The 22,043-nt window shown below is 41.3% G+C and overlaps 1 protein-coding gene across 1 annotated transcript; it reads left to right on the top strand.

The window, feature by feature from the left end:
• Positions 1 to 203: 203 nt before the first annotated feature.
• On the top strand, positions 204 to 2,208 carry FJX1 (four-jointed box kinase 1). The gene has a single exon (XM_072422120.1). It carries the CDS (start codon positions 617 to 619, stop codon positions 1,769 to 1,771), a length of 1,155 nt encoding a protein of 384 aa, XP_072278221.1. The 5' UTR covers positions 204 to 616; the 3' UTR covers positions 1,772 to 2,208.
• Positions 2,209 to 22,043: the final 19,835 nt, after the last annotated feature.

The following is a 22,043-nucleotide window of genomic DNA, read 5'->3' on the forward strand; positions in this document are numbered from 1 at the left end:
TTAAATACATGTAAATCTTGCATGCCTTGCATGTACATAGGGTATGCAGTTGCTGGATTTATTCAATTTAATGGGCACACATGTGAAGTTCTGTCTGAGCTTATCCCAAAACTCAGCCCCTTTAAGAGGTGGAGCTGGGGGGGGGGGGGGGGCCCAGAGGGGCTGGGAGGGTGTGGGAATATTCCTCATCTGGAAGATACAAAGCTTCTCACAGCAGATCAGGAGGAGAAAGAGAGAACAAGGCAATCATTCTGTTTGCTGGGTGACTGGTACTCTTCACTGCCCAGAGCATGGTACCCACCTCTGCCCCTGGCACTGCTGACCATTGCAGGATACTGGTCACAACTTTCTAGGAACCTAGGACCCTGAGGGGTTCAGCATCGATGGACAAAGAGCCCAACATGTGCCCAAGGAGGGATGCCTAGGACACAAAGATCTGTCTGCAGCTTGCCAGGTGGGCACCCTAGAATGTGCCAAGCTAAGGAAATGTGCAACACTTAACCTCTCAATGATGTTCCTGAGGACCAAGGACTTATCCAGATAAAGAGGATGTGCCCATGTAATAGGTGCCCTGTGCCTTCAGGGTCATTGTGAGTGTACCAAGCGCCCAGCTAGGATGAGGACTGCCCTGGCACTGGTTACTTCTGGGGTTCTCTTGGTGGTAGGGGGTGTCTTCTGGCTAAAGAAAGACCCTCATCCTATTGAGCAGCCTGGGCACCTCTATCAAAGACCCCCCAGGGCACTACGCCTGCCAGAGCTGTACCCACAGACTCCACCAGTCACTGAGGGACAATCTGGTACCCTATCTTCAGGAAACCCAAAGAACCGAACACAACCCAGCTTGCCCCTGGAGCAGGGCATCTACTGGCCACCAGCACTGGAGAGGGCATTGCCTCAAGGCTTCACAGATGAATACTCCCAACATTGGCAGCAATTTGCCCGCAATGCCAGCGTGGTGACCCTGGAGAGAGGCTGTGGGCGCAGCACCAACCGACTGGCAACCTTATCAGATGGCAGCAAAGCCTGCATACGGTATGGCATCAACCCAGAGCAGATCCAGGGTGAAGTCCTCTCCTTCTATTTGTCTCGCTTGCTAGGGCTGCCAGCTGTGCCACCCTGCGTTCTCTCCAAAGTGGGCAGCATGCAATGGGCACCGGTGCTGGCTGAGTTAGGGGGCACTGGCTGGGTACCAGGATCCCTGGTCACCATCACCCCCTGGCTGCACAATCTCAGTTCGGTCCTGCCACCCCTTGCCCTGCGCGCTGAGGATGGCAAACTGCGCCCTTTGCTGGAAGAATTGCACTCTGGGCACACTGGCATGGTGGAGTTGGCACAATGGGGCGATTTGATCCTCTTTGACTACCTGACCGCCAACTTTGACAGGCTGGTGAGTAATCTTTTCAGCCTTCAATGGGACCCTCGGGTCATGCTGCGTGGCACTAATAACCTCCATCGGTCCCCAGATGGCACCTTGGTATTGTTGGATAATGAGGCCGGGCTGGCACATGGGTATAGGGTTCGGGACACATGGGACAAGTACAACAAGGACCTATTGGATACAGTGTGCCTGTTCCGCAGTGGCGTGGTGCGGAAATTGCGGGAGTTGTACTTTGGGCAGCGCTCCGCGGAGGAGTTGCACTCGCTGTACTTAGCTGCGGAGCCGCTGGCCGCGGAACTCGGATTATTAACTGAATCAGAAGCACAGATCTTACAAGACAGAGTGGGACTTCTATACAGACACATACAGAGCTGCCAGGACACCTACAGCTGATATAAGTGGATAATAGATCCTAAGGGGAACGTTTGTCAAAAACTTTCTGGTAGGACCCTACCATGAAAAGCAGAAAAAGTTCAAAAAAATCCTTTTTTTAATAAAAGTTTACTAACTGTGCTATCTGTAAAGAGAAGCTTGTACTACTGATTGATGAACCATGAGCAATGATGCACTGTGGCCCCTAATAACCAATCAGAAATCACCTTTCCTTTTCCTTTCCCTTCTAAACCTCCAAAGGGTGAAATCTCATTGGTTAAATTATTTGGGGCACTTTGCACATCAGGGTTGCACTTTGTACTGCTTTGTATTAGCTTTATTTAATAACGCTGTGGGAACAGCAATGAAGTGCCATAAGCCATAGCAGCCAATCAGAAATCAGCATTCATTAATATTACTAAAACATTAATTTTTTTGTTTTCATGCTATGAAATGGCATTTTAAAAAGGGGTATTGTGCTGGGGTAATATATAAGCTGGACAAAAAAGTGACAATTTTGTAGTTCTGAGTGTCTCTGCCTCTGTTAAAGTGAATGTAAACCCTAAATTTGTGTTTCAGTATGATGGAAATTTTTGTAAACCTTCTGCTTACTTAGCTGGAGATCCTGCCTGTAACAGTACTTCCTTCTCCAGCCTGACAACGCTAAGCCATTGCCTTTATTTACTGTACAGCGATGCGTAATATGTTGGCGCTATATAAATCCTGTTTATTAATAATAGTAATAATAATAATAATTGCCTTTTAGCTAATAAAAGTGTTGTCAGCCTGCTAGGTTAGCTCCTTCAATTGGCTATTGGGTTGTCTTTTAGGAGGACCTGATAAGCAACCAGGAGCCACACTAATGCTTAATAGTGGCAGTGTCTTAGCGTTGTCAGTCTGCAAGAGGAAGTGCTGCTACTGGCAGGATGTACAGCTAAAAAAAATCCTCCGCTGCTCCTCTGCAGCCTCTTTCAGAAGCCGCTCTGAGCTTCGAATGCAGACAATGAGCCACTCCTAGATTGTAAGCTCTTCAGGGCAGGGTCCTCTCCTCCTACTCTGTCACTGATTGTATTCGTCTGTCATTTGCAACCCCTTTTTAATGTACAACACTTTGTAATATGTTGGCGCTATATAAATCCGGTTTAAGAATAATAATAATAATATTATTAATTCCCTACAATACGGGAGCAAGACTCTTGCTTTGTAAGGGAGAGCACCCCCACAGGCCATAGGTGGGATGGGAGGGAAGTCACCCCAGGGCTAAATTGTGGGGTAAATAAATTTGCCCTTTACACCCCCCTCTGATACCTAAATGAACATTCAACAGTTGCAGCGACCCTACTCTTTCACTGCTTATTGTTATTTTTATTAAACAGGATTTATATAGCGCTAACATATTACGCAGCGCTGTACATTGAATAGGGGTTGCAAATGACACACAGGAGGAGAGGACGCTGCCCAGAAGAGCTTACAATCTAGGAGGTGGGGAAAGTAACACACAATAGTAGGGGTTGAATGTTAATTTAGGTAAAGACAATAAGCTAGCCATTGAAATGCAGGACCAAGAGAGAGAGGGGAGTCACCCCAGGGCTAAATTGAGGGGTAAATAAATAAATAACACCCCTCCTATACCTGAATGAACAATTACCCTTGCAGTGTAAGAGTAGCCCCATTGCAAGGAAAACATTCTCCTAATTGCAAACATACTGAAATATTAATTTTGCGTTCGCATTCACTTTCTGATTTATTTTTAGGATTTTTTGTTCAGATGACTGTTCTCATTTTTTAATTGGTGGTGCGTTGGTGGCTCTGATCATTTGATCACGTGGATCAAACTTTTTGTGGACATTGGGGGATTTCTTACAAATTACGATCATTTTTCATTTACAATGTGTAGCAACTTATTGACAGTTCATCAGATCTATAGATCAATATATTTATTTCTTTTTATGTTTTCTATGTTTGTTTTAGATAATGACATCTTGCACCTTTCTAGCAGTATTATATTTAAAATTAAAAACATTCAAGTAGATTGAATGGAAAATGATCGTAACATGGCCATTGCTAATACGGCAAAGAGCTACAAAGAGCAGAAATCCAACGTAACCAATCAGAATTCATCTTTCACTCTTTGGTTCCCTTTCCAGGGGTTCCTGCGCTTTGTATGCCGTTGTTGCCCTTTGCCTTATTACAGTGAAAAGAAGGTGAAACGGTGCAAGCGTTTTATTGTTATACACTGGCCTGATGAATGCGAGTCACCGTATGATAAATGATTACGAGGAACAGAGCTTAAAGTACTGGAGATGATCCAGAAACAAAAGGACCAAAATAAACCCGTTGAAAATCCACAGTGTCTTTATTTATTCCATGTATGAGGTGAGCTGCAAGCCAGAACAAAGCTAAAGCTGGCTATTGCCAGTTACAAATATAGAATATATTTTTTAGTGGTATTCATAAAATGTCCAAATGCTGAAAAATTTGTATTAAAGAGACCCTGTCACTAACTATAGAAATAGCAAGGAAAGAACATACAAATCGGGGGTTGGAAATGCTAATTTGCAACAATTTCATGAACCTTTTTTATTCTGACTTGCCCAAAAAAGTTGACGACTCCAGGAAGAGTCAGTTCCTTATCCCTCCCCCCTTGCATGTCTAAACTCTCTTTTTTGGTGGGATTGTCTGTTAATCTTCTGTGCTGGTCCAGCTCTCATCTCCCTATGTAACCTTTCATGTAGCTACCGGAGAAAGTTAGCATGGAATACTATTAGACAAGCTGTCCTAACCCGGGGTCCCCCAAAGGTTGTTGAGGGTTCCTTGAGCAATGAGCCTCCCAGTTTACCGGACACCAATGATCTTTTTGGCTATCTGTAAGGGTGATATTCTTCCCAATGTCCTGCTAACAAACTGTGAGCTGTGAATATAGTAATTATAGAAGGGGTTCTCTAAAGACCTGACATTTTTATCAAGGGTTTCCCCAAGGTTGAAAAAGGTTGCTGTAGAGTGTCACTTGGGTCTGCTAGGGCTGTTGGCATTTCATCCAAGATAGTGGTGCCAAGCAGCAACCCCAAGATCTACAATAAATGCACATACCGGTATCATGTTATAAGAAGATAGTTATTGAAATGAATAATCTGGTGACAGGGTCTCTTTAAAGTATCCATATTTTTATTACACTTTGAGTAGTAATGTGAACCCTTGTCAGGTTTTTAGCATTGTCCCTGCTGGGTGGGATCACCAACCATAGCTGTCTTGGTTTTGGATGAAATTCCTATTAGATCGCATTGAAGAGTTGACCTAAACGCCAGCTTTTTGCCAGTTTCTGCAAAGGTAAGTACAAATTCAAACAGATCACTCCTAAAACTGAACTCTAGGAATGTGAGTCTCACTTTCTTAAAAACAATTTTTTTGCTTTTTTATGTTTTTTAAAACATAAGCTTTTTTAAAGGTCATGTAATAGCTCTTTTTCTAAACTCTGAAAATCTTCTTTCTACACTCAAAACCAGTACGTCTCAACCAGGGTTCCTGCAGAGAAAAGTTACTATGGGTTCTTTGAGCAACGAGCAGTTAGTCTAAGTAACACCAATGATCTTTTTGGTTATCTGTAAGGGTGACATTCTTCCCAATGGCCAGCAATGTAGGAAGAATTCCGCCTCCCGGCCACCATGCTGATGTACTGTAAGCTGTGTATATTGCAGTTATAGCAGGGGGCTCCCTGAAGAACTAAAGGTTTTTTAAAGGGTCCCCCATGTTAAAATGGTCGAAGAGTACTGCCCTAGACTGATACAGGGGAGCTGTACATGTGTATCCCCAGCATTGTGGATAAGTCTCTTCTTCCCCACCCATTCATAAAACAACCCAGAGACTGAATTATTGGTATTTTGTTTTAAGGAAAAAGAACAGAAAGAGTAAAATTGTTGTGTCCAGAGTTCAGTTTAAACAATACCATATGGCAAGATAAACAACCAGTCATGGTCCGCAAGGTGGCACCTGGTGATACCCAGTCACTCTCTCCCATTCCTCCTGTGTCTGGTCTTTGGATGATTGGCCCTAAGATATAGTCCTTAGCCTTATGTAAGCTCTAACTGGAGCAACTCGGAGCTTACACAAGGTTTATTTTCTTTTCAAAATAAAGGTGAACATGGGCTTTTAAGGAAAAGTGTATTCAAGAGACCCTGAACTTTACTTATTTGCTCCATTTTGGTTCAAAATTATGCCGTAACATTGAAAGGATGGCAGACTCCAGTATTGACAGATCAAAACTGTCCCAATGCCTCTCCATCCACTACCATCTTCTCCACCACATCCTCTGCTCTTCCATTTCGGCCATTGGGCGGCCATTAGTGCCATAACTCCCACTTTGGAAAATAATCGTCCCAGCAGCCACCTCCATTCCCTGCACAGATATCGTACATTGGCCAGGATTGTACACTGTAGCTCACATGCACCGCAGGCACCGTACACTTGAAAAAAGAATTGCTAGGATACAGGGAAAGGTTTTTTTTATTTGGCAGAAGAGTGAAGCACATTTTCTACTGCCAAAATGCTCTATCTCCCTTCATTTTTTATTTAAAAGTTCTTTTTTGAAATAAATGTATTGCAGAGAGCAGTATTATCCAGCTAGCACACAGGAAAACTTCCAAATCCCTATTATAGTGATATCAACAATAGGCTGCATAGTGAACGTTCCTGAATGTGAAGGTTCTCAGCACCTCTGCAATAATGATACCTTTATGTACAAAGCTTTGTTCTAAATATTTTCAATATGCAACAAGCTCAATGCACAACAGGATAAGTGACCATTATTTCCAGCTATTCCGAGGGATTTCACATGGCTGAAAATACCTTATGTTTGTGAAAACTATATAATGGTTTCATTTTACATTTAATAGCCCTTTAAAGGGTCTGTCCACCTACAAGAATATGTCTTGGTGTGAAGGTTGGAAGGTCGAATCAGCCACTGGCATCAACTGTCGGGGGGCTAGTAGAGCAAGATCTCTGCTTTGGAGTTCCTTGCTTTGTCCAGACCAAAGGGGTCTTACTGCTGCCATTATCATGCATATTCCTTCTATAGAAATAAAGACATCAGATTGAGGTGAGTAGTTTAATTTCCCAATATCTATATGTATTTAAAAAGAACAATGGATGCAACCTTTAGGCATTGTTCACATAGAAGCCGATGGAACTTGCTTATTCAATGTTCTGGAAGCCAAAGGGTTGCTTAGTAGGTGCCATTGTCTAAATTTAACATAGGAGTGAGTGGAGAAGTTCATTCTCAATGATTGAAGTTTGAGTCCCAATGACTGCTCCTTCTTTTGGTGATTTGGTGGGAAAACAACATAGTTGAAATCAATGTAGGTGTCCTAAAAATGTTGAAAATGCCTTTATTTTTTGTTCATTTACCCTAAGGGGTCTGAGGAACCCCTGCTAAAATATATTCATGAAAAAATGCCTTTTTTGTCATATTGATGGTCATTGTGAAAAATGTTCCTCTTACCATAATGGTCCAAATACAATCTGTATAAACAGGTAAAAACATAATTGGAATAATGTATGTGGGGCTCCAAAGAGGGTTAGATTTGGAAATATGGAGGCAGCAGATTGGAGGTCAATCAGCCACAGATCAAACAACTCCTGGCAACCTTTGGAAAAGTTCCATGGATTTCTGGTTGAGAATGACTGGTCAAACACTAGAGCAGTATTTCTCAACCAGGGTTTTGTGGAACCCTAGGTTTCTCCAGAAGTTGTATGGGGTATTGAACAATGTAAGAGGAATTCTTCCTACTGACTACCATGCTGATGTACTGTGAGCTGTGTATATAGAAATTAGTATGGGATTTCTAAGACCAGGACGTTATTTCAAAGGTTTCCCCATGTTAAAAAGGTCAAGAAAGGCAGGTCTATAGAATACAAATATTTTACTGATGAAACCAGTACTTGAGAATGCCTATCAATAGTAAATGAACGATATGAGTGACTGTGAGCTTCCTGCCCGTGTGCTGTCATCAATTTCCAGAAAGAAAGTGGTCATTCTGAACAAAGGTTCCCCTTTCCATGGTGGTCCTAATTCCACCAATAACAGGATTATCTGGGTCATGAATCTTGTCCTTCCAGTTGGTGTTGGACTCCGAACTACACAGGCATCATCAGATGGGTGATCGGTCAGCCCCAGATCAAGGAATCCCTGGCAACCACTGGAGTAACCCTATGGTCCTAAAGATTCCTGGGTGAGAACGGCTGTGAGCCTCCTGCCTGTGTTATGTAATCAATTTCTAGAAAATTGATAGTGTGAAGATTCATTCATTGAAGTGGTCATTCTTAAAATGTTCCCTTTTCCATGGTGGTCCAGATTCAATCTGTATGGATAAATAATAAGATCACTGGGGTCATGCTTGTGCTACCAGTTGGTGCTGGACCCCGAACTACAAAGGCACCATCAGATGGGTAAACAGTCAGCCCCACATCAAGGAACCCCTGCCAACCCCTAGAGTAACCCCCAGGTTCCCACAGATTCCTAGTTGACAATGGCTGATCTAAAGCAGGGGTCCCCAAGCCCGGGTCTGCGGCCCACTAATGGGCCTCGACCGTCTGACAGGTAGTTCACGGCTCTGGCCGATACACCCCCCAGGGGAGTCAAGAAAAGGGCCCCACCTGGGGGGGTACACCAGCCAGAGCTGCGGACCACGTCTCCAGTACACAACGCAGGCTCAGGTTGGTCGGCGGGTTGTGTCTCAGACCTGCGATGAGAGAGTGTGCAGGTTATGACCTCACTCTGGTGGAAGTTTCTTCACCTCTGAGTGACACACGGCTCCCTGTGCATGCGCGGTCCAGAGTCAATGCATTTAGTGGTCCACGAGCTCCAAAAGGTTGGAGACCACTGATCTAGAGAATACAAGTATTTTATTGAGGAAGCCAGCACTTGAGAATGTAGCCCTACCCTAATACTCCAGTGACCGCGCACCTCCTGCCTGTGTTATGTCATCATTTTCTAAAGAATCGATAGGCCAAATATTGCTTTGGGATACACAATGGGGACTTCCTTTGTCTAGGGACGTCTGTTTTAATTAAATAGGTCTTTGAGGGCATTGCTGTTGGTCACTATTTCATTCAATTATTGCTCTCCTCGAAGAAATATAAGCCTGTACCTGCTGCCCAGGAAAAGGTCTACAATACAGGCATTGGCAGGGATTTTCTACATCAAAGAGCTGCGTTCTGTAAACCGAGACTACTCCCCCCTCCCTTCTTCCACTTCTCCTTTTATTCACTCCAGTTCCACATCGCTGGAGGGCTTACTCCTCCTAATCCATCTTAAAGGCAGACATATTTCTTAAGTTTAAGCCTATCAGTGACAAAAAGACTGATAGGCTTTTAAAGCTGACCTTTACAAGTTCAAAAGTCCAGTAGGTGACCCTGTGACAACTAATCAGATCTTTGCTTTGATCAGTCTCTAAGGAAATGAAAAGAAAGCCTATGTGTCATTAGTTGGATATTTGTGCTATCAGCACAGCTGATACTAGAGAAATAGTAACAATGGCAGCGTGGCCTAAAAAAATAAGTATGTGTTGCTTTTGGAATAAAAAACTGACAGCTGGTGCCTAATTGGTAAAAGGGGCAACTGCCATTCCCACTCCCACACATTCTCCTATTAGCTTGTTTTATTGGGCCATCACTCGGGCAGATCTGCTGCCATATTTGCACTTGATTTCTGGATTTTCAGTGTCCGAATACATGCATACATTGGGTAAGACTGGAGAAGATAGACAATCATTGAAGAATCTGGTTGATCCAACAAATCTGAAATGGATTTAAAAAAAAAAACTTTTGCTATTATTGTAAAATGTTTTCAATCCTGGACCAGATCCATTTCAGTTTTTCTGGATCACCCAAGGTCACCCATGATTGTCTATCCTCTCCAGAGCTTTATTAAATCAGGCCCAATGTGTTTCTGTTTGGGAGCTCCCAATAGGATTTGCACAACTCCTCATACACAAGATGTGATATTTACCAACATGTCTCATATGACCACATCCAGTGCAAAAATCAGTCACTTATGGTAAGTTAGCTGTTAAATTTACTCCTGTTTCCCATTGGATCTGATCATTTTATTCTCCTAAATGCACAAGGCCAAAGGGGTCAACTGATAAGATTTCACTTTCCATTGTATTATTTGTATTGCAAGTTGCTTCACGTTCATAAAATCTAGGTAGCGGTATTAAGCCTCTTAGTAGGTCTGTATTCATAATGGAGCAGAGAGAATGCCATGATTGGGTTGGAGGCGGACATGTTACTTTTAGAGGGGTGGATTTGTAACAGTAAATGGATTATGCTCTGTTCCGTTGTATTAATTAGAATAACAGACAATATTTTGCAGCCCATTCAGAAAATGCAGGTCGCAGCATTGTACCTCAATGTAGATCTGTCTACATCTGTCATGTTGCCCTAGGGAAACATGCAGCGAGGTAGTATAAAGGCTAGCTCTTCCTGGAAATAATACTTTCCTAGTATCTTTGGATGATGTTGTACCCTTTAGGAAATGCTCTCTCCCTGGTTCTCCCAATGGATTCGGTACTTTTCGAGTCACTGACCGAAAACAAGCTTGCACATCAGAAGTGCTGGCTTCACTGGACTTTACTAAGCTGTATAAAGTTTCAGGTCAATGACAAAGATTAGTATGACCCCCTAGGCAACCAACAAAACAGCCTTCCGGTTCCTCAATACATTCCCAAAGTGGGGTCATAGCCCGATCCAGGGGCCAGCTTGGCATAGCTACATCATCGTTCCACTTTATCCAAATGAAAATCAGTAAGGGCAATGGATTTTTTACTCATTGTAACAGATGAAGCTAATTCTCTGCTAGAAAGTTGGTTAGATCCACTTAAAGTCTACATTATTCCCAACAGATGGGGCTAGCCCGGGCCCAGAAAAACATCTCTTGTCCTATAATGTAATGTGAGATTTGCATCATCTATAAACAGTTCTGGCAGATGGCGAGTCAGATTTAACCTACATTTTGTCAGTATGGAGAGCCGATTCCTGTGCACACCAGTCTGTTAAAATGATAATTAACTGGATGTGTGCCAATAGCAGAGCTGGTTGAGGAACATTGATACATTAATTCCACTTTTTTTGTGTTCCAAGTCCACTTTATAGCCACTGACGGTTCCATATACTGCACTGATGGCACGTAAAAAGCCTGGAAGACCTGGAGGTGGCTCAAGGTTGTGTCTGTGCCACAAAAGGCTAATGTATTAAAGCCTTTGATAGATTGGGTAAAAGAGTCCAAATGTCTGCCAAAGTCTGTTACTGTCCCTGTTGATTAGATTACACCTCACTTCTCTGTAAGGTGTCACTGGAAGAAAAAAATGAGAGGAGATTGGGTGTCACTTAGAGAGGAAGACTTAGAAAGCCAAATGTTCCAACCTATGCCAAGACTACTAAATCCGTAAACTTTTGATGCTGGTTTTGTCCCAATTGGAGAGATACTCCAACGTTCTTGTTATGTTTTGGGGACAAGAATTGAAGGTAAATCCCCCCACTGGCAATACAAAGAGCAATAAGAATCATAAAGAGGTTTTATCTTTGTGGAAAATACCAAAAAGTCAAGGTGCCAAGGTGCTTATCTAAATCTGGAGTTGGGTAATTAGTTGGGCTCCATATTTAGTTCCTTTTTCCCTGTACTGTGGAATGGTCTGGTCTACCTATCACCGAGTTGTCATTCTTGAAGTAGGGTGAAGAGCAGGTGTCCCAGAGATTTTTATGATTGTTATTTTGGGTACTTTTGGGGGGATTCCAAAGTTTGTTTTTTTAGGTAGCTTGGAGATGGATTTAAAGTGTATAGCTAAATAAAAAAAAATATTAATACACATGCATTACATATCTGTAATAAATTCATATTCACATGAACATACCTGATGGTTTGCCAAAAATACTCTCAGCTTCTAATTCCCATTCTAATGCAATCATTATGGAGAGAAAGATAAGAACTTGCTAAGTTAAGTTACATACTCACATCAGATGATTGTTTCTTAAAACTAACAGTTGTGCCCATCGCAGGCAAAAATCTGACATGTGTAAAGAAGCAGTCCCCCACCCTCGTTCATCACCCTGCTATGGCAATAAGTGACCAATCAGAAATGACTGATGTGCATTTATATAGAGAAGAGCACAGTGGGGTGTTGCTCCATAGAACACATTAGCTTTGTGTGTATAACACTTCCTTCATCTGCCACTGGAAACGATCAGATTGGAAAAGATTGTTTCCAGTGACAATCATCTAACATCAGTCTAATATCTTTATGGGGGTTTATTGAGATTACACAGGAAGTGTGCAGAGGACACAGGATGGCTCTGGATTCTGCTAGTTTTATTTTTTGCACTTAACAAACAAATAGAGCTAAATGCTTCCAATGTTTATTAAACACCCCAAAGGAAAGCAAAAATGCATATTTAGAGTGTACATATGCTCAATAATCCAAGTGATAACTTAAAGCTACATCAAGGAGACTAGGTCACTGTGCCACTGGATAAGCCTCCATACTTCTATCATTACAAGTCTATGAATTGGACAGTTTCTGCAATGGATCAGTTCAGTTGATTGCAACCCCTGGAGCATTGTTCCCTGACACCGGATGCAATTCTTCTCATATCAGTATGGAAATTGGAGACATTGCACTAATATGAGACTAAAGTTTAGGCTATGAGTCACTTTGCTCCAGGTGGAATGTGCTCTCTCTTCGCTCCCCTCTACATATATTTTTAATGTTTCTTTGTTGCTATCATGCTTTTAACAGACACCGAAGTTTCACCTCTGCTATTTATAGTCGCTCTATGAGGAAGAAGAGTTTTGGGCTGTGAAAAGCAGAGGCCATGCAGCTGTATCAAATCTTATCTTTTTGGTCTGATACCACTGTCTACTGAAGGTGCAGAGAAGAGAAGCTTTGGCCTACCATGCCCTGTAGTCTGCCTGAAATATATCTTAAAGCTGAATTACAGGCAAACATCAAATATAGAGGTCTTATACTGTATGTGAATTTTTTTATCTAATAAAGAATGTGAAATTCCATTCATGCAGCTTTGTAATCCAGGTGCGCCTGGCACACAGCATTGAGGAACCATTGAACTCTCATCCTAAATCCAAAGAGGGCCATTTCACACTTCTGTCTTTTGGCTTGGTACATTGGATAATGTTAATATAGTGTCTTATGTTTGTTATATCGACCAGATTCCAACAAAAAAAGTAAAATGCATCTAAAACCTAAAATGCACCACATTATGGACTGTGAAAGGGTCTTCAAGCTTGGTCAGAACTAAATCTCCTGCCTTGTAATCTAATATGCTAAAAGACTTTCGTGGTTGTTGACTCTTCCATAATCCTCCATAGTGCTCCCATCTTCTGGTCATTATTGGCTCATCACTGTCATAGACAACCTCACTAAAAATATTTCTTTGGGTTTTTTGTGTTATTTTACCCACAATCCAATAAATTCATGCTTGTCCACCTCATTTAGATGACTGGCAGAATTGTAAGCTTCATTATGCCCAAGGACCTACACAAATAGGTCAATGGTCTCCATAAGGAGCTGAATAAAAGTGTATGTGCTAAAATAGTTAACAAATTTAAAAGTATCTATGGACAAAAAGTGTTAGTTTGGTTTTATATAAAGTAGAAAATGATTTACACCTCTGCCTGACCCATTGAGAAGATTCTTCTCTCAGAGACACTACAGAAAGGAAATCTCCCCAAAACCAACTGAAACCCCAATTTAGTTGTAACCAGGGCAAGTGTAACTATTGAAAGATTCTGTTTTAGTAAAAAAAACTAAAATGTTGGGTTTATTATCACTTTCCAATGTCAGTTCAAAACAAATACCAGGATTTCCCCAGCAAGATCACAGGTCCAACCTTTTCCTATTCAATGTTAAAACAATAATCTTTTGGCTAGAGATACCTTTTAACACATCAAATTCAGATTCTTTCATCATCTTTTATTATTTTTACATTGTGAGAAATACAATTGAGCTGGAAACCCCAGAGATATCCCATGACTGCTGAGAACCATAAGTCTTCTTAATTATACTCCAACAATCCATCATGTCCTTTCCCTCTAAAAACACATCAAACCATAATTTATTTGGTGAAGAGGGCAAGGCCACATCTTTATTGATTTAAAGAAGCATATGATCAAACAATCCATTTTCCTAAACAAATAACCATAACTATGTGTCGGTCACAGCAATACTGTGAACACTCAGTATATCACTTTATAAACATGTCAAAAGGCTGATCTTCACCATAAGTTCCGGAGAGGTCTTCAACCAGTTCATTACCTCATTGTACTTGAACTCTAAAACGATGTACACTGGGTAAGTACAAAATCATCAATAAAATTGTGACAACCTGTAAGAGAAGAAAGAATAATTTGGGTAGGACTGGGTGGGTAAAGGGACAACATTAGGGAGGAAGGGAGGTAAGGTTAAGGATTGCTGGTCTGCTCAAAAATGGTCAACTTCTTTATTCTCTACCTTCACTTATCGTCACCCTATCACAACCAACCTGGTCATGGTTTTACATCTTGGCTCTGTCAGCACTTTTTTCTTTTTGCATTGGCCGTCCACATTGCACCAAGCATTTATCACTTGGACCAGTAACGCGTTGCTCCTCAGGCCTTGGCAGAACATGATGGGAAGACCTGGTCTGGCTCTTCCTAAATCCAAGTAGGGTCTACTTGCAGGGAAACCCTGCACTAGTTACTTGGGAAGAGCTGAGGGTCCTCCAAAAATGGCAGTCATTTGATTGTGGTTGAGGGAGCCATTTTTAAATTCCCCCCTATCTAAAGCATTACGTCTCATGGGGTTCAAATGTCCTTGTCTCTTCAGGAAAACCATCCATTAGTATTAACACCAGGTGCATGTTTGTGGTTTGCTTTTTGTGCACTTTACTTTTTCCATGTTTTATTTTCGAAATATGCCCTTGCACCATGGGCTTGACCAATACCCAATGGTAGATGTATGTAAATTATCTGTACATTTTTTTCATGTTTCCAGAAGTCAAGACTCCAATTACTAAAGTTTAAGTGGATTCATTCTTCTTAGATTGGATTTTTCTTTGTGAGGAATACAGCAGAGCTGGAAACCCCAGGTGAGAAATATGCTATGGTCTCCAAGGAATATGAGAAGATTGTTGGTGATTGAACTTTCTATAGTTCAAATAGACTAAACCGTTAAATGTTGGTTATTGTCTAGATGTTGGATGTTTCAGCACATCTCATAGGAGGTATGCTATTCATTTCTGACATTGGCACAGATAGCATTAGGAGCCATTGTCCTGGCAGCTATGGAGAGAAGACTATGATAAAGATGCAGCTCTATGAATTGAAGAGTTGCTGACCTTTAGGCTTGCAGACACAGCTCACTATCTCATCAGCATCTTGGGAGTTGGTAGTAGGAGCTGATGGATGGCATGTATTGTGGTCGCAGACACTCTGTGAGCCATGTCATCTGCTCCTCAGAGGCTAATCTGCTTGGAAAGTGCACAGAAAGCAAATCTCGGAGCTGAATAGAGGTGAGAGAAGCCCCTCTCCCCCACCCAGCTAGCCTGGGGCTTTGATGCTTCTTCTTGCTTGTTAACCCATTCAGCAGAAGAGGATCTGTGCTGCTCCATTGTCCCTGCTTGGTCTTTTATTGTTCTGTAGGCCAAGACACATATATACATTACGTATCAGGATTCTCAGCTTAATTCATATTAACCAGACTGCTGAAAAAAATATTTAAAAGAAGAAAACAATTTCATTTTCCTTATGCATTCTTTAATGTAGATCTGTAAAGTCCTAATTTTTTTGTACCTCGGAGCTGGTCTTCTACAGTTACTCTCAGCTACTTGCCCACATGGACTATACCATTGGCCTCACAAGATCTCCAAACCAGTTCCTGATATTGGTGGACCAAATCTGTCCAAAGTGTGCCATGGGCATTGGAAGTCTTCACGAGGGGTACATGTGAAAGGAAGAAGGGTACAGTTAGGAGACAGTTCTCACTCCATAACCAGTGGAGCCTGAACAAGGACCTTCTTAGCATGTTTGTTGGATTTTATTTTAATAAAAGCCAGAGGTATAAAAAGTTTGTTTTAATTAAAGCAACATGATGAAGCTTATATTAGATTTTCATGATCGAACATAGACCGTCTTTACATTTTTTTTTACATAAAACTACTGTGAGATATAGAAGCTTTCTTTATATTAGCCTCCTGTATTTCATTGTATTGCTGCAGTCTGAGCCAATCAAATGTACTGCTGTGCAAAGTGCAGACAGAATGAGCGTGCTTACAGGAGAGGAAATCACAACTATGACCTCGCCAGTGTACTGCTGCTCCTTAAATATCCAATCACAGACTGCGGATTGGTCTTGAATTAGTTGTATTATCAGGGATAACAGACTAGGCAATGGTGGCTAACTGGCAAGCCTGAATCATGAGACTGCTCTGTAGCTACATACAGCTGGGAAAGGTCTTTCGTGATCATTTCCACTATAAAAAGAACTAACAAATGCTGTATACAGAGCAACATTCTGTTCTATGAACAGGGGAAAGGTTTAGGTCCATATGAAATCACAGCAGTCATTCCCAATTGGCTGTACTTCAATCCACCAAGACGGATTATTGAGCAATATCTGAGGGGTGCTGTACACATGTAAGATTTTCATCTGAGAAAAGTGTGCCCATTTGTCTTCTTCGACAACCATCTGACGTGTGCATGGAGCCTAAGGCTACCTACAAAGTTGACATGTGGCTGAACTAACCAGTTTCGGACACGTGTAGAGTGACTTCATTTAAATGGAAGGTAGGGCTGGGCCAAGGGGTATGAAGAAGAGGCAGCCACCTTGGGTGCTTGAGCAGGAGAGGGCTCAAAAAGAGTGAGACCTAACATCTTATCTTTTGGATGTGAGGGTGGGCATTTTCCAATTTGGCCTTGGGTGCTAAAGGACCTTGTTTTGGCATTGATAGAAGGTTTCGAACTAATCCTTGAGGAAACAGTTGATTGGACAAGTCAGAAAAATGTCCTTCATTCAAAAAATGTTCCCATGTTACCACCACTAGTCATTCCTTTCCTTTTTCTATTGTATGTAAAAGAACAGCCCCTAGGGTCATGGGTTCATAGCAACACGTGTACCTACCCTCAAAGCTCCATGACCAGCCTTTGGAAATTTCCCATAAGAGGCAAAAAAAAAAAAGAAAAAAGTGCCTTCAATGGTCAACAGAGAAAACACTCAAATTCAGAAAAATTAAATATTGAAGAATTAAGCAAAAATACAAATAATTGACAGGCACACAACAAGCCTAAATCATGTTTCACACTTCTGTATTTCCTGGAAATAAAAGCCTGCAAACCGTATAGTCTGTTTCAATTCAAGTTTTTTTCAGAAATAAGTAATAAAGCTGTGGATATCTGAATACAAATGGAGTCTGTCACATATTTTGCTGATCATCTCAGGTGCCAAATACTGGACTCATTTAGATGGTAATATCACCGTGTTTGATGTGGTTCATCCAGGAGATGGAATAATCTTTTGTCCTTCCTGGAGAGTTTCATATAAATATGGGATTAGGTTACATGCATATAAAGTGACTGCTAAGGGGGCGCGTAAAAAATTCTGCACATTCTTACTAATCTGAGTGAGCAATTTCCAAAATTATTTTTTTCTCTATACAATGAGGTCATCTGGGGAGAAATAAAAAGGTTTTGTATTACTTCTTGTAGAAATAATTGAGAGTATAAATAGAAAGTGTTACTTTCCCGTCTTCGGGGTATGCTGCTTTCCTAGAGTTCCAAATTCCTGGCCTCACACATCACAATGGTTTTAATGGGTCAATAAATGCAGTTTATTCACCTGTAAATGTATTGGCAGAACATTGTAGATTTGTCTGGACTCCTTAGGGTTGCTATACTTCATTGGGGGCGTATTGGCCTTATTGCCTTTCAATGCAAACCTGGAATAGATTTCTTTAATAAAAATTGCTAGTTGTCAAATGATTTCAACCCTGGACCAGATCTATTTCAAGTTTAATGGATCACCCAGGTTCTTCCACGATCTTCTCCAGTCTTGGAGAACTTTCATAAATCTAGCCCACTGTGAGAAGCTCATGATATACAGTGAAATCAGAACAAGCAAAGGAGATGAGCCAGTAGAATTTAAGGGAAGGCTGGAGGGCAACCTTAAATTCAAAACCAGTTGAGAGTCATTAGATCCACCAACCTGTCCCACATTTTCTTGGTTGATGTGGGTAACCTGCAGGTAGGGGATCATTTTTAGGGACTGTTATGCATATTTTGTAAAATGCTGCAGATTTGTTTAGTGCTATATATCAAAATGAAATAGAACATACAGCGCTGTGTAATATGTAGTCCCAGTTGATCTTTACTAATACCACGCTAATAGGAATGAAATACTCAGACACATGGCATTTGGATCACACTGTGTACCATTTATTGCCACCTCTAATCTATTGATTCCCTTGCCACCCCAGACAATATGTGTCACTTTATTACTCCCCATTCAATATCTTCTTTTCTCACCCCTTCCTCCCAAGAAGAGCCTGTTCTCCCATTAACCTCTATATCCCAATCATCCCCAATTTACCTCCACTATGGGCTCCTCCTGGTCCCCTGTACCTGCAGGTTACCCACATCAACCAAGAAAATGTGAGACAGGTTGGTGGATCCAATGACTCTCAACTGGTGTCACCCCACACCCATCCTAGTGCTCCCCCATCATCGCCTTCCTACAAAACCACATTAAGAGAGGATAGCAGATTCACCTTGGCACAAGAATATTTCCTATACATACAAAGACACAAAGAGATACAATGACACTGCGTGCTATAAATCTGTTTTATTACATCATTTTCTCATTGTGTAAGAATATCATTAACACTTTCTGCATACATTTTATTTGCTTGAAAAAAAAAAAGAATTTATTGGAAAATAGATCTGTTACCTGATAATCACGGCAAGTCATGCATAGAGCAGGTTAAAGCATCCTCAGGAAATAATTGTTTTGTGTGTATTCTTTTACAGCAGAAAAAACACAGATCAAATGTGTGAAAGGTATTGAAAAATGAACCAGTAACAAAACCTGGTTGGAATATGATGAGGCAAAAAGCAGCACTTGAAAAGACTTGCATCTATAGCACTGTGAGGTATAGAATTGTATTTAGTTACTTTTGTCTTTATCACTTGCAGCCTAGCTATCCAAACTCGGATATCCTCCTCCAACCTTTACCTACAGGGGATGTATAATCACATTTTTATAATATAAATATATAAAACAAATATAAAACAATTGTATGCCATATAAAAAAAGTAATTACAGTTGACAATCGAAAATCCGACCATCGATGATCCGTTTCCTTCAGTTTACAGCCATGAATTTCAGATTGCATTTTCAATACAGGCACTGTAGTACACTGTTTGGCCACTAATGTTTTGATGGCACTGTTCTACAGAAACAGCTGTTAGCTTTAAATTGAATTCAACAAAAACTGCAGATCTAAAGGATACCAAAAAAGTTGAAATCTAGTATCCCTTAGATCTCGAAAAACATGATTATATTTAGATATTTACAGATTGAAGGAGAAAGTCACCAACAAACTAATATAAAAGTGCTGTTATCGCCACAATGAGGAACTGTATGTACCCCTTACAATACCTTATATGGTGTATGTAAAGCCCCCATGGCTATGCCCTGGTTCCTTCTTTTTGGTCTTTAAATAAACCATTGAAAATGCTTTTTATATTCATTTCAATTGCAAAAAGGTTTATTCAGAGCCATGCTAAGCTACACGGTTATGACGTGGGCTCAAACTCAGTCCAATGGTTGGGAACTATTCTTTGCATGCTGCTTAATACGGCTGTGGTTGCTGCAGATCCCAAAAGCAGCAGATTTGATTCGGGCTGTGGATGTACCAAACACCCTTCGTTCATCTCTTCTTTATCAGTGATATGCCAACAGACATCTTTAAAAGTTTGGCAATAAATAATATCACTTAAACTTTGGTTTCTCTGCATAACACTTACAAATCTAGCTACAACATGAATGTATTTTGCATTTGGGGTCAAAATGGGATTTTCCTAATTATTGAAGTGCAAACCTCCCCAGCTTGCACCAAGCAACCAATCAAATCAGGGTTCACTACTCAAATCACAGTGAACTGCTGCAAGCTGACATTTTATTGGCCGCATAGGGTTACTGCCCATTAATGCCTTTTGCTTTATGATTGAATACGGCCTCTGCCATGAACATTTTCACCAGCCATGCCTTTCATAATCCGTATCTCCAGGCATTAATAATCATTGAGGATAAACGCTGATGACCGCACATTACAGCCGAGATCCGAATTGCTGCCTTAAGAAAATATTGACAGGCGGATAAATGGCCTTTGGTTTTATCCCTTCTGTAAGTAATAGCGGAACTAATACTGCAGGTAACAACAAACCATCCATCTTCTTTATAGGTTTGGGAGCAGAATGAAAGCACTGTGGTCCCACAGCACATTTAACCCTTCCAATACCTCTACAGACTGCAGAATGAGATACAGCAATAAAATTTGTTCTAGGAACCATCAGATATCAGAATGACTGAAATGTAACTGACACATGCTAATAGCAGTCTTCTTCAAATAGGTATTGTTAGGATTTACATAGACCGTTGGTGATACAAATGCTGATACAGGGCAAAGCAACAGGTTCTCTTTAATGCCCCACTCATTTACCCTTTGATCTCTGTCTGCTTCGATCGATTATGTCGGGCCTCAAAGATTTTAAAACATCACCCCCATGTAAAAAAAAATATATAAATCAGTATTATAGGATTTTTCAGCAGCTCATTTACTTTTACTTCTCCTCCATTCCTGCGCTTTAGCCTCTTTGGCATTTAACACTTTTAAGGGGTATCAGATGCCTGTGACCTCCACCGGAGTTCCTTCCTAGACCCATATAGGTCCCATTAGTTGGAGGTCAGGATTAGAGGAAAGAATGACAGAATGCATGCACTATTGTTGTATATATAATAATGTATAACAAAGGATTCCCAGAGCACCAGGGGTTCTCTAAAGAGTCAGCACAGCAGAAGCCACCAAGCTTAACCCTCCTGGCGGTAATCCCGAGTGTGGTTCGGGATGAAATTTCATTACAAAAAGTGGTAACCCTGGAGTTTAATTGAGGGTTTACCTGGTCCTCACAAGCTCATGGAGTCCTACAGGGATGCCAGCCCGGCATCTTTGTCCCCTTGGTGATGCCCGGCTGGCATCTACGTCCTGTTGGTGATGCCTGGCGTCTGTGTCCCCTGGCCTCGCATCCCTGAGTGTGAACGTTAGAAACACAAGACTAGGGAATGCAGATGCCAGGCGGGCAGCATGCATGGGTGCCGGCAGCGTGTGTGAGTTGGGGGGCGGGACCGGGAAATTTAAAATTAGAAGTTATTTCAAATGTTCCGATTTGACATTTAAAAATACTAAATTAATCATACCGCCAGGGAGGTTAAATAACCTTTAGTATACCACTTCCAAATGCAAGGCTATGCCCATAAAGTTCATAATTAGCTTTGCTTCTGCCCAGGCTGGATTTGAACTTTTTTCTCCCTTATACCAGCTAGCTTGAGAGGTGAATATCGAAGGGTGGCCATGATGATTGTGGAGGATCATTGGTGGGAGTCATAATGGTTGTGGGCAGAACAGTCCTATGCTAATCACTTATAATGATAGTCATCATAGTAAGCAAGTACCCTAATCTGACCAAAAAAGAAGCCCTAACCCTTCTCTTCTGACTCCAAAGCACAGTATTATCATACACAATTTAATTCACTTTAGAATAATATATTTATTCCTGAGCAAAAATAAATCTATCCAGATTATATGCATTTAATTCCTGCAGAGTATGTGTGAAATAAATTCTGATTTATAGAAGTGATCCCATATTGTCAGGCAGCAGCCCGTAGAGGTCCAGCGGCTATGCGCGCTCGGGTCTGTCAGTTGTCAGCAGTGCAGAACTTGTAGAGGACATTCAGCCATCTGCTTGAGAATATAAAAACCCAGGAAATGAGATGAAGCGAGGAATACGCACAGTGTAGGAGGATTATATTTAGATATTTACAGATTGAAGGAGAAATTCACCAACAAACTAATATAAAAGTGCTTTTATCTCCCCAATGGGGAACTGTATGTACCCCATACAATACCCTACACGATGTATGTAAAGCCCCCATGGCCATGCCCTAGTTCCTTCCATTTGGTCTTTAAATAAACCATT

Source organism: Pyxicephalus adspersus, chromosome 9 (assembly GCF_032062135.1).
Source record: "Pyxicephalus adspersus chromosome 9, UCB_Pads_2.0, whole genome shotgun sequence".
Classification (NCBI taxonomy): Eukaryota; Metazoa; Chordata; class Amphibia; order Anura; family Pyxicephalidae; genus Pyxicephalus; species Pyxicephalus adspersus.